This window comes from Podospora anserina, chromosome 3 (assembly GCF_000226545.1).
Source record: "Podospora anserina S mat+ genomic DNA chromosome 3, supercontig 2".
NCBI classification, from domain to species: domain Eukaryota; kingdom Fungi; phylum Ascomycota; class Sordariomycetes; order Sordariales; family Podosporaceae; genus Podospora; species Podospora anserina.
The window spans coordinates 2,119,883-2,140,225 of record NW_001914856.1 but is presented as its reverse complement, the minus strand read 5'-3'; the positions used below and the strand labels follow the sequence as shown (position 1 = coordinate 2,140,225).

At 53.4% G+C, this 20,343-nt stretch overlaps 8 protein-coding genes across 8 annotated transcripts in view; 5 read left to right on the top strand and 3 right to left on the bottom strand.

Annotated features, from left to right (window-relative positions):
* Positions 1–246, top strand: part of PODANS_3_7960 (uncharacterized protein) — a gene marked incomplete at both ends in the record, with an annotated part of 1,038 nt that extends 792 nt beyond the window's left edge. The window contains one exon of the mRNA XM_001909566.1: positions 13–246. Within this exon, the coding sequence (XP_001909601.1) occupies positions 13–246 (234 nt within the window). The remainder of the gene's footprint in view (positions 1–12) is intronic.
* Positions 247–437: 191 nt separating this feature from the next.
* PODANS_3_7950 (uncharacterized protein) lies at positions 438–1,594 on the bottom strand (the record flags this gene model as incomplete). Its single annotated transcript, XM_001909565.1, has 5 exons — positions 438–556; positions 618–1,217; positions 1,337–1,387; positions 1,469–1,488; positions 1,551–1,594. 5 exons carry the CDS (start codon positions 1,592–1,594, stop codon positions 438–440), a joined length of 834 nt encoding a protein of 277 aa, XP_001909600.1.
* A 698-nt stretch (positions 1,595–2,292) lies between these two features.
* On the top strand, positions 2,293–3,351 carry PODANS_3_7940 (uncharacterized protein; the record flags this gene model as incomplete). The annotated part of the gene is made up of 1 exon (XM_001909564.1): positions 2,293–3,351. The coding sequence occupies one exon, from the start codon at positions 2,293–2,295 to the stop codon at positions 3,349–3,351; it is 1,059 nt and encodes a 352-aa protein (XP_001909599.1).
* A 1,095-nt stretch (positions 3,352–4,446) lies between these two features.
* On the top strand, positions 4,447–5,496 carry PODANS_3_7930 (uncharacterized protein; the record flags this gene model as incomplete). Its single annotated transcript, XM_001909563.1, has 3 exons — positions 4,447–4,741; positions 4,795–5,222; positions 5,293–5,496. The coding sequence occupies 3 exons, from the start codon at positions 4,447–4,449 to the stop codon at positions 5,494–5,496; spliced, it is 927 nt and encodes a 308-aa protein (XP_001909598.1).
* A 1,536-nt stretch (positions 5,497–7,032) lies between these two features.
* Positions 7,033–9,032, top strand: PODANS_3_7920 (uncharacterized protein; the record flags this gene model as incomplete). Its single annotated transcript, XM_001909562.1, has 3 exons — positions 7,033–7,142; positions 7,368–7,973; positions 8,036–9,032. The coding sequence occupies 3 exons, from the start codon at positions 7,033–7,035 to the stop codon at positions 9,030–9,032; spliced, it is 1,713 nt and encodes a 570-aa protein (XP_001909597.1).
* A 979-nt stretch (positions 9,033–10,011) lies between these two features.
* PODANS_3_7910 (uncharacterized protein) lies at positions 10,012–11,617 on the bottom strand (the record flags this gene model as incomplete). The annotated part of the gene is made up of 3 exons (XM_001909561.1): positions 10,012–11,166; positions 11,253–11,434; positions 11,503–11,617. The coding sequence occupies 3 exons, from the start codon at positions 11,615–11,617 to the stop codon at positions 10,012–10,014; spliced, it is 1,452 nt and encodes a 483-aa protein (XP_001909596.1).
* A 1,582-nt stretch (positions 11,618–13,199) lies between these two features.
* Positions 13,200–15,602, top strand: PODANS_3_7900 (uncharacterized protein; the record flags this gene model as incomplete). The annotated part of the gene is made up of 4 exons (XM_001909560.1): positions 13,200–13,768; positions 13,827–14,180; positions 14,264–15,128; positions 15,192–15,602. 4 exons carry the CDS (start codon positions 13,200–13,202, stop codon positions 15,600–15,602), a joined length of 2,199 nt encoding a protein of 732 aa, XP_001909595.1.
* Positions 15,603–15,862: 260 nt separating this feature from the next.
* PODANS_3_7890 (uncharacterized protein) lies at positions 15,863–17,818 on the bottom strand (the record flags this gene model as incomplete). The annotated part of the gene is made up of 1 exon (XM_001909559.1): positions 15,863–17,818. One exon carries the CDS (start codon positions 17,816–17,818, stop codon positions 15,863–15,865), a length of 1,956 nt encoding a protein of 651 aa, XP_001909594.1.
* Positions 17,819–20,343: the final 2,525 nt, after the last annotated feature.

Genomic DNA, 20,343 nt, shown 5'->3' with positions numbered 1-20,343 from the left:
ATAGGCGACGACAGCGAAAAAGATATCAAAGACGTAGCAGTCGGCCAGTCACACGTCCTAGTCCTAACCACCGACGACGAAATCTGGGGACGGGGAGACAACTCCTCTGGCCAACTCGGTTTAGGCAGAGAAACAAAACTAGTCACAGAATGGACAAGACTAAAGGGGGAGTTTGATCACGACAAGAAGAAAATAAAGGGTGTTTGGGCGGGAGAAAGAAATTCATTTGTTGTTGTCCAGCCTTGACATCACCAATGTTAGTAGTGAAAGTGAATCACATGACAGCTGTTCTATGGCTTGTATTGTTCCTTCTTTTCTTCCTTGTCCTGTCTAGTGTACAAACATGCCCCGCAGAGAAACACCTCGAGAAGAACGCGCTCTCATATCATTCATCGTCGTCAAGAGAGAAAAAACAACACACAAAACTATCCCCCAAATCATAGATTCGTGAGATAATCCTCAATCTCCTGGGGGGTGAGCTTCCGGAAGCGGGGTCCCACCGCCCCTTCGACGCCCTCGACGCCGAGGAGGTGGTCTGCTGGGGGTCCGACGATACCTATTGTCGCAAATGTCAGTAAATACTCTTGATGCAGCATAACAACAGCAACAAAACCCACCAATCTCAATAGTCTCCCCATTCATCTCCCCCTCAATCGTCTCCTTCAACGTCAAAAGCGCAATATGCACCGCATCCTCCAGCTCCAACCCCTCCGTGTACCTCTTCTCCAAAAATGTCTTCGCCGTCGTCGCACTCTTCCCAATCGCCGTCGCCTTCCAGGGAAAGTAACTCCCCGAGGGATCGACCTGATACAACATCGGCCCGCCCTTCAAGATACCACCCGTCTTCCCGCTCAGCTTCTTGCCCTCCTCGCCCTCCTTCGCCTCAATCTCCTCCTCTGGGAGGATACCCTCATCCCAACCGGCAATGAGGAGAGAGACACCGTAGGGACGGACACCACCGGATTGTGTGGCTTCTTGCATGACGCGGGCGACGTCTTGGACTAGGATGCGGGTGGGAGGGTATTCATTGTAGATGCGCTTATAGCCCGTGTGGGAGACTTTGCGGGCGCGGTCGACGAGGACTCGGTAGTCGGGGCCCATGCCCGAGTAGACCATGCCGATGTTGGGGGTGATGAGGCTGATTTTGGAGAGGGACGAGGGGTCGGCGAGGGGGGAGGAGGATTTCTTTTCTGTAGCGAGGACGATGCCGTTCGTGGCTGTAAAGAAGTAGCATATGTCAGTTATAGGTTTCAATATGGTGTACGATATGACGGAGGATGGTGGGATGTTTGTCGACGGTGGGCGTTGGTAATGGCGGGGAGGGGCAGGAGCTCACCCTTGATGCCTAGGGCTGTTACACCTTGGTTGACGGCGTTGAGGGCATATTCTAGGATGTGTTAGAAATGGCTGTTCGTCTTTGTAGATTATGACCTTCTTGTCGCAAGACAGGACCCAGTGGGTGACGAACCGATCTGTACCAGCTTGCCGCTATTGCAATGTCAGCGATGTCCCATGTTCAGAGCTTCCGGCAGCCAAGCAACCCAACTTACCTGGGAGAGAATGTTGTCAGAGAGAAGGAGTATCTGTCCGCCATGGTGCCGGCTTGGAGAGACTATGGAATGGGGTTGGGTAGTAGAGGCTGGTGCGTGGTCGTTGCGAGGGAGATCGTCTTCGAATGTGGTTCCCAAGTTGGCGTTGCAAGGCTGCTGATGTCGGTCGTCCAAAGCTCCCCCAGGCACGGTGAAGTTGCGCGTTCGACAGGCCCAGCACCGACAGCCTGCCGCAGCAAGAGAGAGAGCTTGGGCCACTTCCTCCTCATTGGCTGAAGGTGGGGCAAGCAGAAGCCTGGGACCTGGTGGTGTCCACAGAGGGGCTAAGCTGATTAGGGAAGTGGTGGGTTGAAACATAAAAAAGTTTCCCGCCGATGGTGAAGAACTTTCCCTTTGTTTCTTCTCTCTGCAGTTTCGCAGAGAGCCTCGGAAATCGCCTCATGGCCAACGGGCAAAAGGTAAGAACAAACTGTCTTTGAGACCGCTTGGACCCGACGAGAGATGTGAGAGTTCCTCCATCATGGGCTTCTTTTCGGGGTGGAATTGTCCATGCCACCGGCAGTTGGCGCAGTTTTGAGACCACCTGGCTGCTTTTACGATTACAGTTCCGAGCACTTCCCCAAGCTTCCTCTCAGCTTCCCTTCCATACGCCTATTTAAACATTTCCCCGCCATGTTCTTTTTGGATGACCGCATGACCACATTTTGATTACAGGACTATACTTGGACGACACACAGACAACATGGCTACTGAATCTTTGGGACAGCAATGGTCATGGCCCGATGAAGTACGTGCTTCATCTCCTGAGCATCCGCACCAAGATAGCAATTGGACGACAACACCTCGGGCACCCGCCACGGATGCACCTACCGGCACGGCGCCAGAACCGACACCAGCAGAACCACCACAGCCGCGTTACAAACCACGTACTTGCCGGATATGTTTGGAAGTCGTGCAACCATCTACCGAGCTCGACGATACCGTCGCCGGGCGGGTCTTTGCGTCAAAAGCTCGTGTACGATATGTTTCCGAGGATCCCGAGCTGGGTCGGCTCATGAGCCCATGCAATTGCAAAGGCTCTCAGAAATATGTTCACGAGGGTTGCCTCCAGGCCTGGAGAAATGCTGCGCCAATGTCGGAGAGGAATTACTGGCGATGTCCCACTTGCAAGTTCGAGTATCGTATGGAGCGCTTGAGATGGAGCCGATGGCTGTCAAGCAAGGCGCTACGGGCAGCCATCACAATCTTGGTGATGATGATCACAGTCTTCATACTTGGATTCATTGCCGACCCCATCATCAGATATGGCGCCGACCCTCTGGGTACCATCGCCGGAACTTTATTGGGGGAGTTTGACGAAGAGTTCGACATACCAGTGCAGCCACTCGTCGAGGAATTGGAGTCAGACAATTGGTATATGCACTTTGTCAAGGGTTTCCTGTCCCTTGGCCTATTGGGTTTTATCAAGTCAATGTTGGCCATCTCGCCTTTTCAGATTTTCAATATCCGAGTTGGCGGTGGTCGTCGCAGAAGAAGAGGTGGGACAGAGGGCATCAGTTGGTTTGTTGTGGTTGTTGGGGTTGTTACATTCTTGGCAGTAAGTGACATCTTCCTCTCTCCTCTCACCGAGTTGACAATACTGACCGATCATCATCAGGCAACCTGGCATGCCGTCAGTCATTTCAGCGCAAAGTTTCTTGAGAAGCTCAGCGACCGTGTTGTGGATGTCCAAGGAACGGAGCCCGAAGATGACGAAGATGACGAAGACGGTGAGACCGATGAGTCAAGAAAGGATAGGTGATTGTGGCCAACAGTGATTGTTCGAGTTCTAGAAGCTCCCAGTTCTCCTCAGTCCCCCTAGAGCCCCCCCCACCTGTACGGAGTACTGCACACTCTTAAGTTTCCACAGCTGCTCTTCCATGCTGTAGCTTACTAGTCTGTGTGCAGAGATCAAGCGTGGCAATAGCTGGCCGAATTTGGGCGTCTTGTCCTGTTCATGTTTGGCTTTGCGATGCGGCAGTCCTGTTGGTCATCTTGAGGGCCTCTTTGGGCGTTACTCATTGTGCTGCTTCCTCCTCAGCTTCATGCTGATGTACGAAGTGGGTTGAAGTTGCCAGCAGGATTGGTACAGTTATGTCCATCTCTTGTATATAGGGTGATTCTATGAACATATAATCGTACTTGTGGTTCAATTGGGTATGATGCTTGTCTGGTGATGGTGACATGGGGAAGCTGATAAGAGATAAGCTGCCGGGCTGCTAGCGTCATTGCCGGGCCCCTGAATTCTATAAAATGTGGGACCGGCAACGGCAGTCGGGGCAGTGGCTGGCCTGCAACGAGCTGACACTTGTCAGCTGGAAATAATTTCCAAAACGCGCGCCGGGGGCATCCAGGTTCCTGTTGTCTTGCTGAACGAGGAGGGTTGTTTGAGGATCCAGCGGTGTCGTCTTTCAATGTATTTGCCCTGAGCCGCCGACACATCGCCATATAACGGTTTCCTTGGCACTCTTATCTGCCCGATGATTCCTGTACGAGGCCAGCCAATCTCGCCAAATGTCTAGATCTTGATCCATGTGCGACCAACCTTTCCAGAACTTGCGGCCTTCCTCCTAGCCATTGATCTCGACTGTCACTTCGACCCTCGACTGCGCCGACAGTATTATATACGCGAGCCCCTTGACCAGCGAGAGCGCGGCCACGGCTCCCACACCAAGTCCCACGGGCTCAGGCTTTTTTTTACGTACGTAACAAGCACGCAGCGCAACACATTCGAAGGGCCTCCCCGATTTCGCCGTGACACACGTCCTTCCGGCAAGCAATCTCGACTGGTATCTTCTGGAAGACTAGGTGGAATCGAACCTGAGCCTTGGGAAGATCCAAGCCACCACGAGACAAGATGCATTTCGCACTACCCCCACGAAAGACGTCGATTCCTCCGCCGTACATGCCTCGGTCGAACCGTCTACCCATGCTACGGAGAAGCCGCTTCAAGCTCATCGCGATCACGGGACTGTTCTTCTTGACGGTAATATACCTGCTCACCCGCGGCAATGGGCATCCAAAGCTTAAGAAGCGCATGCCTACTGGTAACCCGCCGGTGGTGGTGGTGACGGTGTTCGACGAGGCCAAGTACGGCAAGGGGTACATCGACACGATCAAGGAGAACAGGATAGAATATGCCAAGAAGCATGGTATGTTGATGCCGCTACAAAGCCACACAACAGCCGGCTAACAGGACTGACAGGATATCAAACGTTCTTTGCCAATGTCGGCGACTATGATCTGAAGGGTGCGCCGGGATCGTGGACCAAAGTGGTGGCCATGCGCCATGCTCTCACCAAGTATCCCGAGGCCTACTTCCTCTGGTATCTGGACCAGAACGCCTTCGTGATGAACCCGCAGCTGAAGATTGAGGACCACATTATGAAGACGGCCAAGTTGACGGACCTCATGAAGAAGGACCATCCCGTTGTCCCGCCAGACAGCATCATCAAGACATTTTCCCACCTTACCGGGCAGGACGTGGACTTTATTCTCACGCAGGACAAGGACGGGTTGTCTGTTGGGAGCTTCATCGTTCGCAACGGAGAATGGGGCGAGTTCTTCTTGGACACTTGGTTTGATCCTATTTACCGGAGCTACAACTTTCAGAAGGCCGAGACACACGCCTTGGTAAGACTTGTTTGCCATAACTTCCAAAGCTGCCAGGCTTACTGACCTCCTCTAGGAGCACATTGTTCAGTGGCATCCCACCATTCTCGCCCGTCTCGCCATCATCGATCAGCGTCTCCTGAACTCCTACAGCCAAGGCAACAAGGGTGATCAGTACAAGGACGGAGACATCGCCGTCAGGCTCGTCGACTGTGTATCAGCCGGGGCCAACGCATGCGAGACCGAGTCTCAAAGATTTGTCCAGCAATGGCGAACCTCTTTTGGCAAATCCTGACGAAGGAACGGGGCACCTGAGGATTTCGAAGATTAAAGCAATAAACAGACTCAAACGATGACGACGGATTAGACACGAATTCCGAACCAGACCCTACTTTTTCGGGCACACAGGCGGATTGTGCATTGCGCCATTATCAGCATCACCACTGCGGGCGTTTAAATCATTTTTGACTTCATACCATGGGACTTGGGTTGAAACAGTCAATACAGGCGTTAGGATTTATTTTTCATCTTTTGGAGGGGGGTCTTTTGGACGGAATAGCGATTGGGGGTGGCTGCACAAAAAAAGCGAGGGGGGAGGCCAGGGGCTTTTTGACTTGCTTTGGTGTGCTGTTTGAAATTGTAGGCACGCGCAAGACATGGGTCGAGCGGCGTGGTGGGGGAGGGAAGACATGAATGAGGATGATGTCGGTAATATTGCGGGCAATGATGTGATGTTGCTGGCTGTTTTTAAAAGAAGTCACACACTGGGCTGTGCAATATGAGAGAGGAAAGGGTCTGCGGAGGGAGGGGGGGGGCGGGGGGGTTGGTTTATCTTGTATATCAATCATGGCCAGGGGGGAAAGGATCAAAGCATATGGTTGATGCATTTGTGTGTGTTGTTTTGTTGATGTTTGCTTTGAGATGAGGTGTTGTTTGAGATAGAACGACAGGCAGGTGCTGCAGACCAACTGACCTGGGGACTGTAGAGTTCATGGAAAAACCCAGGGTTGCAACTTATCACTTATCGAGTCATCACCAGTCAGTGACCTCAGGCGAGCTGGCTTCGCTTCGGGATGGTAACGTAACGGTCGAGCAGTAGCGGCGCAGCGCCAAGCACGATCGTGAGCCAGAGGCAGGTGCCACGATTGCATCAGATGGTCAGCTTTGTCCAGATTTCGTAACCAGGCCTCGGAGCTTTTGCTGTGTTGAGAGTGTGACGACGACCTGGGAGGCGGGGAGGGTAGTTTTGGGTGAAGGTATCCTTTTAATCGATCATGCTGAATGGGTGATTGAGTGAGTGTCGTGTTTGGATGAAGAGCATTGGTGGCACACCGGCAGCTGTTCTAGCGGAAGACATAGGAAATGCGAATATGTAGGAGGGAAGCTATGTTTTATCGAATGGGATCAGCTACACAAAAAAACCCAGCATGTGATTGTCCTCAGCCAGCGAGGTGCATGACAACGGCTCACTCCCATCTCCAACTTTTGTGTGGGGTTGCCGGGAGCCGCGGGTTCTTTCACACATCGCCATCGCGCGCGGGCAGGCTACCACGCTAATTGGCCCTGCTGGAGAGACAGCCTCCGCTCTTTTGTCTCCAGCGTCACCCGCTAAAGCAAGCCCAGAAGCACTTCCCCAGACATTACTTCCCTTCCATTCATCCCACTTTCACACCACCTACGTGAATCTGTAGGGGGGACTCATCTTGACCCGTTTGTTTTCTTTGGGTCAATTGCTTTTGTTTGTTTGTTTATTTGTTTGTTTATTATAAAGGGGGAATATTTCGACACGAGAGACTGGATTGGTAAAACAACAACAGATCCAAATCTCAAGATGCCTGGCACATCGCGCATGCCAGTTAGCCTGCGGGAGGGCTTCAACAATGTGAGGAATCGGTCGAGGGCGGGGAGCCCGTTGGCGTTGGGCATGTTGAACTTGGATTTGTCAGTGAATTTTTTCCCTCTTTTCTCATGTCCCTTTTCTACCTATCTCGGGAGAATCGGTTTATACCAAGCACGCAACTCTGTGATGCAAGCTGCCACACTCCAACTTTCACATAACATCCCGCCCCGAGCGTTGCATATCATTGCCAAGCTCGGCCTCCAACCAACCTACCCACCATCTTGCGCCAACCTCCACAACTGACAAACCCTCTCCAACAACAACAGAGCCCGCAACCTAATCTTCTTCCTCTTCGTCCTCCGCTGGACCCGTCGCGTCCTATGGAAACTCAAAGGCCGCGGCCTCATCGGCACAATCGTCGAGCTCTACGTCGACCTCCGCCGCATTCTGTACGGTTACTTCCTCCGGATGCCCGGCGTGCGAAACCAAGTCAAGAAACAGGTCGATGAAGCAGTGGGAAAACTCCAGACAAAACTCGTACCGCTCAACGCGACTCGCTATCTCACGCTGCCGAAAGAAGGATGGGACCAGGATGCCGTCCGGAAGGAGTTGCAGACGCTGGCGGATATGGACCACACCCGCTGGGAGGACGGGTTTGTTTCGGGCGCGGTTTATCATGGCGAGGATGAGCTGCTGAAGCTGCAGACGGAGGCGTATGGGAAGTTTACCGTGGCCAATCCTATTCATCCGGATGTTTTCCCCGGGGTGAGGAAGATGGAGGCCGAGGTGGTGGCGATGGTGCTGGGGCTGTTTAACGCGCCTGCTGGGGCGGCGGGTGTGAGCACCAGTGGAGGGACAGAGTCGATTTTGATGGCTTGTTTGAGTGCGAGGCAGAAGGCATACGTCGAGAGGGGTGTTACTGAGCCTGAGATGTACGCCCCCCCTATCCATTTCCCCCCCCATCTATCACCCCCCCTTTTCTAACCCTCACTAGGATCCTCCCCGAAACAGCCCACGTCGCCTTCCGCAAGGCAGGTCTCTACTTCAAGATCAAAACCCACCTGGTTGCCTGCCCAGCACCAACCTACCAAGCCGACACCCGCGCCATCGCCCGGCTCATCAACTCCAACACTATTCTCCTGGTCGGGTCAGCCCCCAACTTCCCACACGGCATCATCGACGACATCGCCGCCCTGTCCAAACTGGCAGTCAAAAAGTCTGTTCCCCTGCACGTCGACTGCTGCCTCGGCAGTTTTCTGGTGCCGTTCCTCTCCCGAGCGGGGTTCGAAACCCAGCCATTCGACTTTAGACTCAAGGGCGTGACGTCCATCTCTTGCGACACGCACAAGTACGGGTTCGCGCCCAAGGGGAACAGCACCGTCCTCTACCGGACGCAGCAGCTCAGGAGTTACCAGTACTACGTCGATCCAGCCTGGTCGGGCGGTGTGTACGCCTCCCCTGGCATCGCCGGCTCCCGTCCTGGCGCCCTCATTGCGGGGTGCTGGGCTAGTTTGATGTCGACCGGTGAGGACGGGTATCTCCAATCGTGCATTGAAATTGTTGGCGCGACTAAAAAACTTATCGCTCACATCACTACCACGTCTCCTGTTCTGGCGCAAGAGCTGGAGATCTTGGGCAACCCGTTGGTATCAGTTATTGCGTTTAAGAGCAAGACGCTGAATATTTATGACATTGCCGACGGGATGTCGGCCAAGGGGTGGCATTTGAATGCGCTGCAGAACCCGCCTGCTATTCATGTCGCGCTCACGCTGCCGATTGTGAAAGTGTGGGAGAAGCTCGCGGCGGATCTGGAGGCGGTGGTGGAGCAGGAGAAGGAAAAGGAACGGGCGAGGGTGGCGGAGGGGAAGGGGGCAAAGGGGAAGGAGGTGGGGGATAGCGCTGCGCTTTATGGGGTTGCGGGGAGCCTGCCGAACAAGAGTGTTGTTGTCGAGTTGGCGAGGGGTTTTTTGGATATTCTTTACAAGGCTTAGAGTTAGAGAGAGAGGGGAAGGGGGGGGTGGGGGGGGTGTTGTGATAATGGGGGGAAGGAAAGCGATAGATTGCAAGCAAACCAGGTTGGGTTGTGTTTATGATTTGGGAGGTGTTTCTCTTGAGGTGAAGAGTCCATGTTTTTGAACCAAGGCAGGCATGGAATTGATACATATCAAAATTCCACTCATCACATTTTTGTCATGTAAGGATCGTGGAAATATTTCTTGTTCATATTTCCATATATTCCTTCCTTTACTATACCTTGCTACTACTCCTTGCCAACTTTGGGATCCAACTTTGTTTCAATGACCATAAGATAAAAAAGGGGTATTCTACTACTCTCTCCTTCCTCTCTCTCTTTCCGACTTCAAACTTTGAAACTTCCCGTCACTCTCTCACCCTTTTGGTGAGTCATTTCAGCGAGTGACTCTTCCCCCCTCAATGAAACTTTCGACAAAAGAGACACTTCCCCCCCTTTTCCCAAGACAAGGCGGACTTAAATCGTATTCTGCCCATCCTTTCTCCCCCTTTGGCATTGGTTTGCTGCTCTCAACTCCCCTTCCATGCATGCCATAAAAATATAGCGTTTTGTGTGTGTGTGTGTGTGTGTGTGTGTGTGTGTGTGATAACATATCCCACCCATATAACGCCCCCCCCCCCCACCCTCTCCTTCCCTTCCATTCCATGAAATCTCCCTGATACCCAAAAAAAGAAAGAAAAAAAACATAAATATCATGCCACCCCGAAAATGGCAGACAGCCTCGCAGACAGGGCTAAAGGAACCAGATCACCACCTAGAGCTCACTGTCCCTCCCCCGTCCGCTCAACCAAGCATTATCAGCAACGCCCCCACTGGGATTAATAGTAGCCTCGGCGTCGCCGACCTGCCTCCTTTCCGTCACCTCGAGCTGCTCCGGGCTCTTGAGGCGCTTGCGCATGATATACCGCATCGGCAGCGTCAATCCTTGGGATGTTGTTCTAGCACCCCTCATGACGACTGGTTGCTATTGGAGTGGCTCCGACGAGCTGGACAGGCGGTTGAGGTGGAGGTAGACGTCTGTGCCGTAGCTGTTGGCCGAAATTAGTATGCTGTGACAGTTGAAAAGGGGGAAGAAAATGAACATACCCTTCCATGCTGATCAGCTTAAGGTCCCCACCGAAATACCTCGCGTACAGACGACTTATCGGCAACCCATACCCAAAACCCGCCATGGGAGCCTTAAAGTCGCTCTTGTCGAAATCAGGGTCCAGGTTTGGTGTCCTGTCGACAGTGGTGTACATGTACGTCCAAACAAGCGGGATCGAGCTGCGCGGTATACCGCCGCCCTCGTCCGAAACCTTGATCGTGATATCCTCCTTGCCCTCGGCCACAATCACCTTCGTGACGGGAAACTCCTGCTTGTCCTGGCCGTGCGTCTCGACAACCGCACGCAGCGAGTTCTTGAGCGTTTCAAAGAGCATGTGCGACAGGTGCCCAGGCACGTACATAAAGTTCAAGTTAGGATTGCACACGAGCTGGATCTTGGGCGCCTCGAACAGGCCGTAGTGGTCCTCGCAGACAAAACGCGCGTTCTCGATGGCTTCCTGAGCCAAGTCCTTGACGTACGTCTTGGTGCAGATAATACCGACATAGGACGGGTCCCGGTAGTGGCTCTGATCGGTCAGGGCGATGTGCTGCCCGATCAGCATGCGGATGCCGATGCGTGACATGTAGAAGCGATCGAGGAATGACTGGATATTGTTGTCGATCTGCATCCGTTGCCGCTTGCGCTTCCACTCGAGGATGCCCTGCGCCATGGTGGTCACGACGCTATCGTGTCTCCTCTTGATGCGGTGCAGTGTCTGGGCGAACCTCTTGTTGTAAAGCTGCAGCTCGGGCGGCCAGTCTCCCGTGTCGTCGACCATAGCGAAGTATCTTCTTGTTGCGGGGAACTTCCCCTTTGACCAGCCATTGTTGACGGCGTTTTGCTGCGACACTGGCGTCCACGAGTTGTACTGGCCCTCCTCGATGCTTGGGTTCGGTGTCGCCTCGCTCAGCCATTGGTTTCCTTTCCCTCCGGTTATTTGCGCGGGCTTCATTAATCTCTCTCGTACATCTCTGGCGAGGTTCGGTCTTGGTAGTGTTGTGATTTCCTGGACGCCAACAAGAATTTCTGGTGAGTCATGCAATTCTAACCCCCCCCTCCCCTACGCGCTCGCTCCACAGACCCAGGGGCAACAAAGCGACAACAGCCTTCTGTAAAAACCATACCTCGAACGAACTGCGCATACCAATCTGCCACCTTCTTCACCGATGGCATCTCATTAAGGCCATCGGGCAACGTCTCGAGCTCCTGGACGCGGTGGGCGAGCCGTATGGGGAGCTCTTCGGCGAGGAACTGTGAGGCGCGGAATAGGGTACCTGGGTTACTTAGAATATGGGATAACCAAAACAAAAGACAGAACTTGACGAGGCTTCCACAAACTTACCACTGGATGGCTTCTCGCCAAACTGGACCATCTGGCGCAAGCTTACCCCGGTGGCAGGGAAGCTTGCATAATGCCTGATGGTGTCCATCAACTTCTCGCTCTTTTTCCACGACATGACTGCGGCTCAGAGAGGACCAATTGGTGTGGTGATATGTCTCTAGCTGGGCTGGCTGCGGTGTGTTGTGTGGTAGTGGTGCAGGTGCAGCATGAGGCGCTCACTAGGCAAAGACGACGCAACAAGAGTGGACTCGAGGCGGGCAGCAACGGCTTTCTCGGTACGGGTACGGGGGTCCGGGGCCTAGAGAAAGAGAGGCTTCTGTGACTTCGCTACAGCCGAGGCAAGGCAAGCGGATCCGGCTGTCTCCCCAATGACGCAGCGCACCGGTGTGCCGGAGGCTTTTCGGTTGAAGTGTGGCTTCAGTGGGTGTTCAGTGATGTAACCGCCTGTAGGAGATAACAATCTGTGTTGACAAGTCAAGTGCCGGATAAGAACAATCCTGTCAAGGACGGGAGTCAAGACAGAGTCAGGAGTAGGAGTAGAGAAAGTGGTAAGTGGTGTAGTAGGAGTAGGAGGAAGACGAGGTCAGGTAGGTAGGTAGGTACCGGGAGGGGTGTCAGATGTTCATGTGCTTTTCCCGGGATACAGGCCGTTCCAGGGTTTTTGGTGGTGACTCGATGGGTTGTGTGGCGCCCCGCTAGCTGAATAATGACGGACCGCTGTGACGATGCAGAGCCGGATTTGTGCTGCTGTACCCCACATCGAAGCTCCCGTCCGCTGCGGGGCATCTGTTTACCCCTTCTTGGCTCCCTTTCACAATCCATGGATATCACTTGTCTTGTCTGTATCACATATATCTGGCATGTCTCGATTGCTCTCTGCAATATCTGAATCTCAGGACCCTGCAACGGTTTTTGTCTTGGGGCCTCGTTCCTGTCGCTCCCGCCGGTGCCTCACCGGCTACCTGCTGGATATCTGTTCTGTCTGGCAGCTAATGATTAATCTACAGTTATTCAACCTCCAGTTGACATCATGATCTTGACTCAGCACTCAGGCATTGGAGATGACTTGGAGAACAACCCCACAAAAGACTTCAGACAAATATGGCGCATACATTCAAACTGTTGATATCTCACAAGATGAACAGCCGATGATCCTCCTGTCTCGTTGATGAGCTGGCATCAGACGACAGACAGGTCGGAGATATGTCGCTGTTCCGTCGCATTTCGACATCCGAACGGCTCGGTAGAAGAGGTCCTGCATCCCCGGGCATGCGGAAGATTGCTGGGCGACAGCAGCCTCATCAGCTGAAGAGGGTTGCCCTGTTACACCGAGCTCACCTTGGGAGTTCACCTTGGTTGCTCACCTGGACTGCTGACCTTGGCCGGGTCTTGGCTCAAGCAGTAAAGTGGGGCAGCCGTTTGAAGCCTCACGATTTGCTTGGCTCAACTCACCACCGCATCGGTGTTGTTGCTGTGTGGTGTACGGTGTACCTCTCATAAATGACCACCCAACGACCTGTGAATGCCGCCCTCAATGTGAATCCATCATATCCAACTGTCGCGGTTAATCAGAGGAGGACAGTTTTTGAATACCACCAATGTCTTGACAACCTGTTTCCATTAACAACTAACGACGTTACGACGACTTTACAAGCCCTTGTGTTAATAACCCCGTTTTTGTAAACAAAGACAGCACCATGTCCGGCGATGAAAACACGGACGAGTGGGAACCCATACCATCGCTTTCATCACTTTCGCCGTTTTCCTCCCCCGCTTTGTCCTTTTTGCTCCTCAGCAAGACCGATTTGGCCCACGATTCGGATCATCCGAGTTTTCACAGTAGTAGGCACGATGATGATGTCTTGTCTCACACACCACCACCCGCCACCACTCCCCGACCACCCAAAACACCCCCCCTTCTCACACCTTCCCCACCATCTACTTCCCGGTCAATGCATGGTTCTCATCTTCGGACTCCAACACAGCCATCTCCCCTGCAGCTGAGCAGTAGTGTTGTTGGGTTGGGTCTTGGTCATCTTGGGATTGGGCCACCGATGGTATCGCCGCTGCAACAAAAGGTTCCTGCTTGGATGTCGGCTGGCCATCATGAGGAGGTTATTGAGGAGGAGACGAGCATTACTCATGATGCGGATGATGAGGATGAGGAGGATGAGAGGGATGAGGGGGAGGTTATGAATAGGCAGAGTCTGATTTATGATCGAGGGGTTGATCATGAAGTCGAGGAAGAGCAGCGGCCTGAGAGGAGTGAGCGAGACATCATGATGAGATTGAGTCAAATCTACGGCCATAAATTTGAAGATGAGAGTGAGAAGGATGAGCCACGAGGAGAAAAGCAGGCAGGTTCTCAGCCATGACAGAGAGGCTGATGATGAGGATGAGGATGAAGACGACGATGGGGAGGAGGATGGGACTGATGAGGAGGATGAGGTTGATGAAGAAGATGAAGGCGAGAACGGAGCTGAATATGAAGATGGGGATGAGCAGGAGTCAGACGACCAAGAATTTGGGGGATGGGCAAAATTCCTGCTTATGAACCAAGGAACCGACCGAGGAAAGCGAAGGGGTGAAAACGGAGGGGCAGCGGGTTTGTGGACAGGCAGAGCGTTGTTTACAACCCACGACCTCATGATGAAAGTGAAGACGAGACAAACGAGCAGGTCATGAACAGGCAGGACCTTTTCAGGGATCAGGAAGGCGATTATCAAAGTGACGGTGACACAAATCAGCACTCCATGGACAGGCAGGGCCTTATCTGGGAGCAACAACACGATCATCATAGTGAGGGTGACACGAACAACGAGGTAATGAACAGGCTGGATCTTTTTCAGGCTCAGGCAGGCGATGACCGAAGCGAGGGCGATACGAATGACGAGGTCATGGAGAGGCAAAATCTTCCCTGTGAACGGGAAACCGACAGACTGCAGCAGAGTTTTATCTACGACCACGACCAACCGACCGATGAAATCACCCAAAACAGCAAAGCGATTCTGGTCGACCGCCTAGAAGGCTTGCTCCACCGATTAGCAACTTCAAATCCAACAGCCGACCTCGACACCATCGACATCTTACATGCCAAAGTAGACGAAATGGAAAGAGCCCTCTCAACCACCTCGCCCAGGAAACCAAACACATCTAGGAGGCTATCATCAGAACTAGAACCCCTCCAACACTCCCAGGAGACCACCGCCCACTCCTCCGCCCAAGAACACCCCAACCAATCCCCCACCCACACCAGCAACATCAACCTCCACCAGTCCATAGAATCAATGCCCGACACCCTCTCCCCCTCCGCCTCCCTCGCCCAACTGCGCCGCTCCCTCATCCTCCCCCCCGCCCTCGCAACCACACCACCGCCCTGGCTCCTGCCGTCAGCAGTCCTCTCCCCGATCAAATCAAGCGAGATTTTCTCTACTTCAATCTCCTCCCCAACCCAACCAGAACTCGACGCAGCAGCCGAAGCCACAAACGAAGCCCTCGAAGCAGCCAAGGAAGCCGCCCGGGCGCACTCGGAAATGACGGAGCGGATCGCCGCCGAGGCGGACGAGTTGCGACGGGATCTGGCGGTCGTGGTGGAGAGGTTGAAGAACAGGAGGGAGGAGACTGATGTATGCCCCCTTTTCTCCCTTGGGTCTTGAATATATGCTGATGATGACGATGTAATCTTTTAGCACATCCACACCCTCCTCATCCAACGCGCCGAGGCGGCTGCCGAACGGATTTTGGATCTGGAAAAAGAGCTTTCCGATCTGGAGGATGACCTTGCGTCTAGCGAGTCAGAGCTGAGGCACTTGAGGCTGAAGCTGAGGGCGGTGGAGACGCTGGTGGGGGAGTTTGTCGACCCGGACGAGACGGACCCGGAGCTGTTTAGGTGTATTGAGAACTGGAAGGAGGATTGGAGGGTGGTGAGGGAAAGGATGAGGGAGCGGAAGAGGGGGAGGAAGGAGAGGAGGACGAGGTTGAGGAGGAGGGAGATGATGGGGGTGGGGAATGAGGAGGTGGAGGAAGGGGAGGAAGAGGGAGAGAGTACGTTGACTAGTTTGGGGGGGGTTGGTATGGGGGAGCAGGGGAAAGGGTTGTGATTTTATGGAGAGAGCTTTTTGTATGTGATACCCTGTGAGTACCTACCTACCAAGCAAGTTTGGAGTTTTAGGGTTGATATGGGTTGACTAGTCTCAATTATTAAATTTCAACAGGTTGAGGTTTTTATTTTTCATTTTCATTTTCATTTCTTTTTTTTTTCTTTCCACAATAGCACTTTTGAGCTTAAATATCGATTATATCCAAACGGGAAGTATCCAAAATCCCTTCCCTCCCAGAAAGAACAGCAGCCTCTTTTCTCTCAGTCAATATGAATCCTCCACAACTCCCTCCCACCCCCACTAACAAACTCAGTCCGGGTATGCATCATGGCAAAGTCATCACTCACCACCACATCCCCCTTGCTCCACGCGTGCCGGTAGCACACCCGCCTGTCATACAGCAAATCACCCAACACGCCCCTCACAACCTCATCCGTCAACCCCATCCCTCCCTGTCCCCTTTCCGAAATTTTCAGTCTGCAATTCATCGGCCCAAACTTTGTCTTTGACTTGGGCCAGTGCTCGTGATACCTCAGACAGGGCAGTTTCGTCGTGGGGTGCTCCACCACCAGCGGCAGACCCGACAGGCTTACCCCCCCGAACGCAGTCGTGTTCAGCGACATGGTGCACTCTTTCAAGACATCCAAGCTAACAACATGCTTGTAATTCTGTTCCAGATATCGAAACAGCAACCTGCTCGCGGCGAACAGTGTCAAGCCCGTGTTGGAAGGGGAAGGGGTGACGGCAACAAACATCTGAAACCTCGGCGGTAGAGAACTTATCTTTCCCGTCTCCGGATCTTGCGTTGTTTTGAAGACACCGTCGTAGTGAAACGCCATTTTCTCTGCCGATAGGGAAGAGACAACTGGGTTCCCCTTCTCGTCAAATTCTGTCCCGACGTCTTTGACGGACATGATGACTTCGTACCGGCCTGGCCAGCCGAGGGTGGTGCCCATTTCTTTGGCTTTTTGGATGAAGAGGTCGCGGTTGGTGGTTTGTTTGAAGCCTCGGAGGCAGATGGGGGAGTTGTGCTCTGCTAGGGCGCGGATGGAGAGGATGGGGATGGAGGTGATGGGGAGGGAGTTGGGGACGAGGGGTTGGATGAGGAGGCCGCAGGGGTAGAGGGGCTGGATGAAGACTTGGGGGGAGTCCCAGGAAAAGGGGGATTTCTCGCGGTAGTAGCTCCCGTGGCCGGAGTGGGAGAGTATGAGTTCGAAGGAGGGGTCAGAGTCGAATTGGGAGCGGGGGAGGGAGAGGATCGTGCCGTCTGCTTTGAGGCCTAGGCAGCAGTGCCAGGGGGTGGTGCCGGGGGTGGTGTTGGGTAGGAGGCTGATGGGGAGCTTGGTGTTGGTTTGGGTTTTGGGGTTGGGGTTGGACACTGAGCCCTTCGGGTGAATAGACAGACGGAGATGGTTGGGAAAGCGTTCTCGAACAGCCCTCGCAAAGGCGTCGCCTCGCATGAGCATGCTTTTGGCGATGTGCTCGGTGCCCCTCTTGAACTTTGACTTTGACCGGTCCGAACCCAAGGGATAGACATGCCTGAGGTCTGTCTCGAGGAACTTGATGTACCCGCGGTACGTCATGCAAGTGTCCTCGTTGCAGCAGATCTCAACCGAGGCGTCAAAGTCAGGGCGGCCAAAGGTGTTGAGGAGCGCCCTGCGAAACTCGGTGGCATTGGCGACGTATGTGATCTCATCCAGGTCATTTCCGGGAAACACATGGAGAAGATCTTGGAGACGAGAGAACTTGATGTTGTTGCCGAACCCCTTTTCGACAGCGAGGTCACGGAGTGCTTGACCATATGCCCAGACATGTTTGTCGGGAACGCCCAGGAGGTCGTTGTATACCAGCCCATCGGAGATAATGGTCAGCTCTGCTCCTGGGGGGTAGATGTCCTCAATGGCGGCACACAGCCCGTTCAAGTGGGCCAGGGCAAACTGCTCTGCCATATCGGGAAGACGGCCGAGGACCTTGCACTTGTCGTTTGGGGACTTGAAAGGAAAGGCGGGGAGACACATCTTGATGGTCTGATTGGCCCGGACCTGGTCGTAGACGAGAACAAAGAACTTGAACATGTCGTGGCTATCCGAGGTCTCAGATCCCAATCCCGATCTGTTGAGACGGTATTTGTAGATGACCTTGAGGACAGCCGACGCTTTAATAGCTAGAGCTTCGTCAAACCCAGCCGTGCTGTTGAAGGCGTAGGTGTTTGCCATGTTGAAGTGGACTCAGACACCCAGAGCACAGGGCAAGGGTGAGAAGAAGCAGATAACAAAAGCTCAACGAGCACTGAATGACAGTTGATTAGGGGGTAGTCTCAAAGAGAAAAGCAATGCCGTGAATGCTGAAAACCTGTTGAATCTCGAGAGCAGATGGCACGGAACAGCCAGACTGTTTTGATTCTTATACTTCCATGCCCCCCTTGTTCTTCATCGATCGCCGAGGTGGCTTCCCCCCGAGTCCTCCTTTATAACAAACATCTTGACTCTCTTCGCCTCCTCCCTCGCCAGATCCAGATCACTGGGCAACACGGGAACTTGCGGGGTTGTCGGGGTGTCACAGTATACACTGTGCCTTGGTGGACGTTGAGCCACCATTCTGGTTGCTCCATATCGTGGATATGTTCGGGCTTCAGTTGCCAAGTTAGTTAGTCTCCTTGTACTACTTTGTCAATCGATATCGGACCATAGCACGGGGCCAAAATCCACTTGATTCGACCAGCATGTGAAGGCTGTGTGAGCTCGAACCTCTGATCAAACATACCAACATGACAACCTTCTTCCACCTCTAGCCAAACTCGCCCATCGCAGCTGCGACGCCACCATCACCGCCTAAACTCCCAAGGCCCCTCTATCTCCAACCCTCAGGCCATTTTGCCCTACCCCATGACCAAGTCAACAGCTCCCTTACCTTAATTACTAGCTTAAGCTGCTCTGCCACCTCGTCACAGCTTCGAGCTTGCTTGCTTGAGGTGGGTAGAGTCCGAATACGAGTCTGCCGTGCTTCTTTCAAGGCCTGAAAACAGCTGCCTGTCTTTCTTGAACCTCCCTTCGCAACCAAAGTTGGTGGTGGAAGTGGTCACGTGAATGCTCACCTAATGCACCCTCTTTCTTTCATCACCAACGGCCTAGAAGCCAAATGCCGGTGCTTCGTTGACCTCTGGCCAATCATACTTTGTCGTGGATGTCTCGGTTTGTCAACTATTGTCTCCCTAATGTTGATATATACTTGCTGGGCGAGTATTAGTGATGGCGCAGCCTTGTCAAGGCGGGATACCTAGGGGTGGGGATGACTTCACCAACGACAAGAACTAGTGTTTATCATGTGAAAGAGTTTTACCCAACTTTTATACAACACTTGTTGTTGGAATTCGGTGAGCAATGTCAGCCAAACGTGGCAGCCGATAACCTGTAGTCGGGCCTCGAGTGAAACATCTTCCTCTACCTCCGGGTAATGTACCCGCGTTAGGAGTGGTCAGACCCGGGGCCCGAAATACCCCTTTCACGCAGCAAAGGCTCGGACTGATAAAACCTTTCAAAGTAGGTCAAAATAGGTCCTCGCCGAAACCCTTCAAAGCAAATCAAATACGTACCTCGCCTTCTCCTTGCGTTATAACCTGCCCTCATTGAATCTATACGCCAAATTCAACACTGTGACCCGGATGGATATGCGCGCAAAAGGAAACTTCTGATTGGTCCTTCTGGATTGACTGATAGTTTAGGTTGGCACCTGCGCCGTGTCCCCTTACAGAACCCTGACTCAGACAACCAGGGTTGCGGCCGTGTGTGTTAACGTGCATCACCAACAACACCAGCATAGCCACGTCACCCGCTTGCGACGACATCCACAAGCAGTCAGCTGTCTAACTACGCTGGTGTAGTGTTGTTGGTGACAGTCATGCCACCGGTATTCACTCCAGGAGCAGTCGCCGAAGCTATTCCAAGACATCATCCCCATGCGCAACCCTAACCCCCACCCTTGATTCCCAGCTGTAAAAGGGGGTTGTCTGAAAAGAAAGAAAAAAGGGGTTGTACATACCTCAAATATCTTCGAACTATCCCTCCAAGTCTCTACCCAATAACATCCCACCCTACAGCCCAAAACCACCCGTACTCACCACCCTTTCCCCCCAAACCTCACCCCAGACCCCGAAACCCAACCGCGCTCGCGGGCGAAACCACCGCCTCCCCACCCACCCTTACCTATTTCACCACCGCTACCGCCTCTCCCGCAGCAGATGGAAGAGGACAGCTAACTGCGCTTGCTGCCCCTCCTCCTCCTCTCTGCCCCTCCTCCTCCTCTCTGCCCCTCCTCCTCCTCTCTGCCCCTCCTCCTCCTCTCCCGGGTAATCTCTGGGACGGTTGGGAGGAAGGCATCATGTGCCAGCCCAGCCAACATGGTCGACAACAACAATGCCATCGCGGCCAACATGAAATAGATGAAGCTGGAGAAGAGAGGTGATGTTGGTGCAGAGTGCATGTAGCTCACGTACCCGAGAAAGGGAACGTGGGTTGGGTGGCGGTGTATTGATGCTGAGGATTTGTCTTGGTGGGTTGCGGTGGGCTGGATCGTGGCTGTCTGATTCTCGCAAGCAGGAAAGACAAGGGTGGGAGTTCTACATCATATCGACGGCATGAACCTCTTTTTTTGAAAAACGCCACGCGGGCGAATTTGTTGCCTCTTGCCCCCGGGCGCCCTCCCCCCCAGAATTTCAAGGGGGGGCGGAGGGTCGGGATTCGCG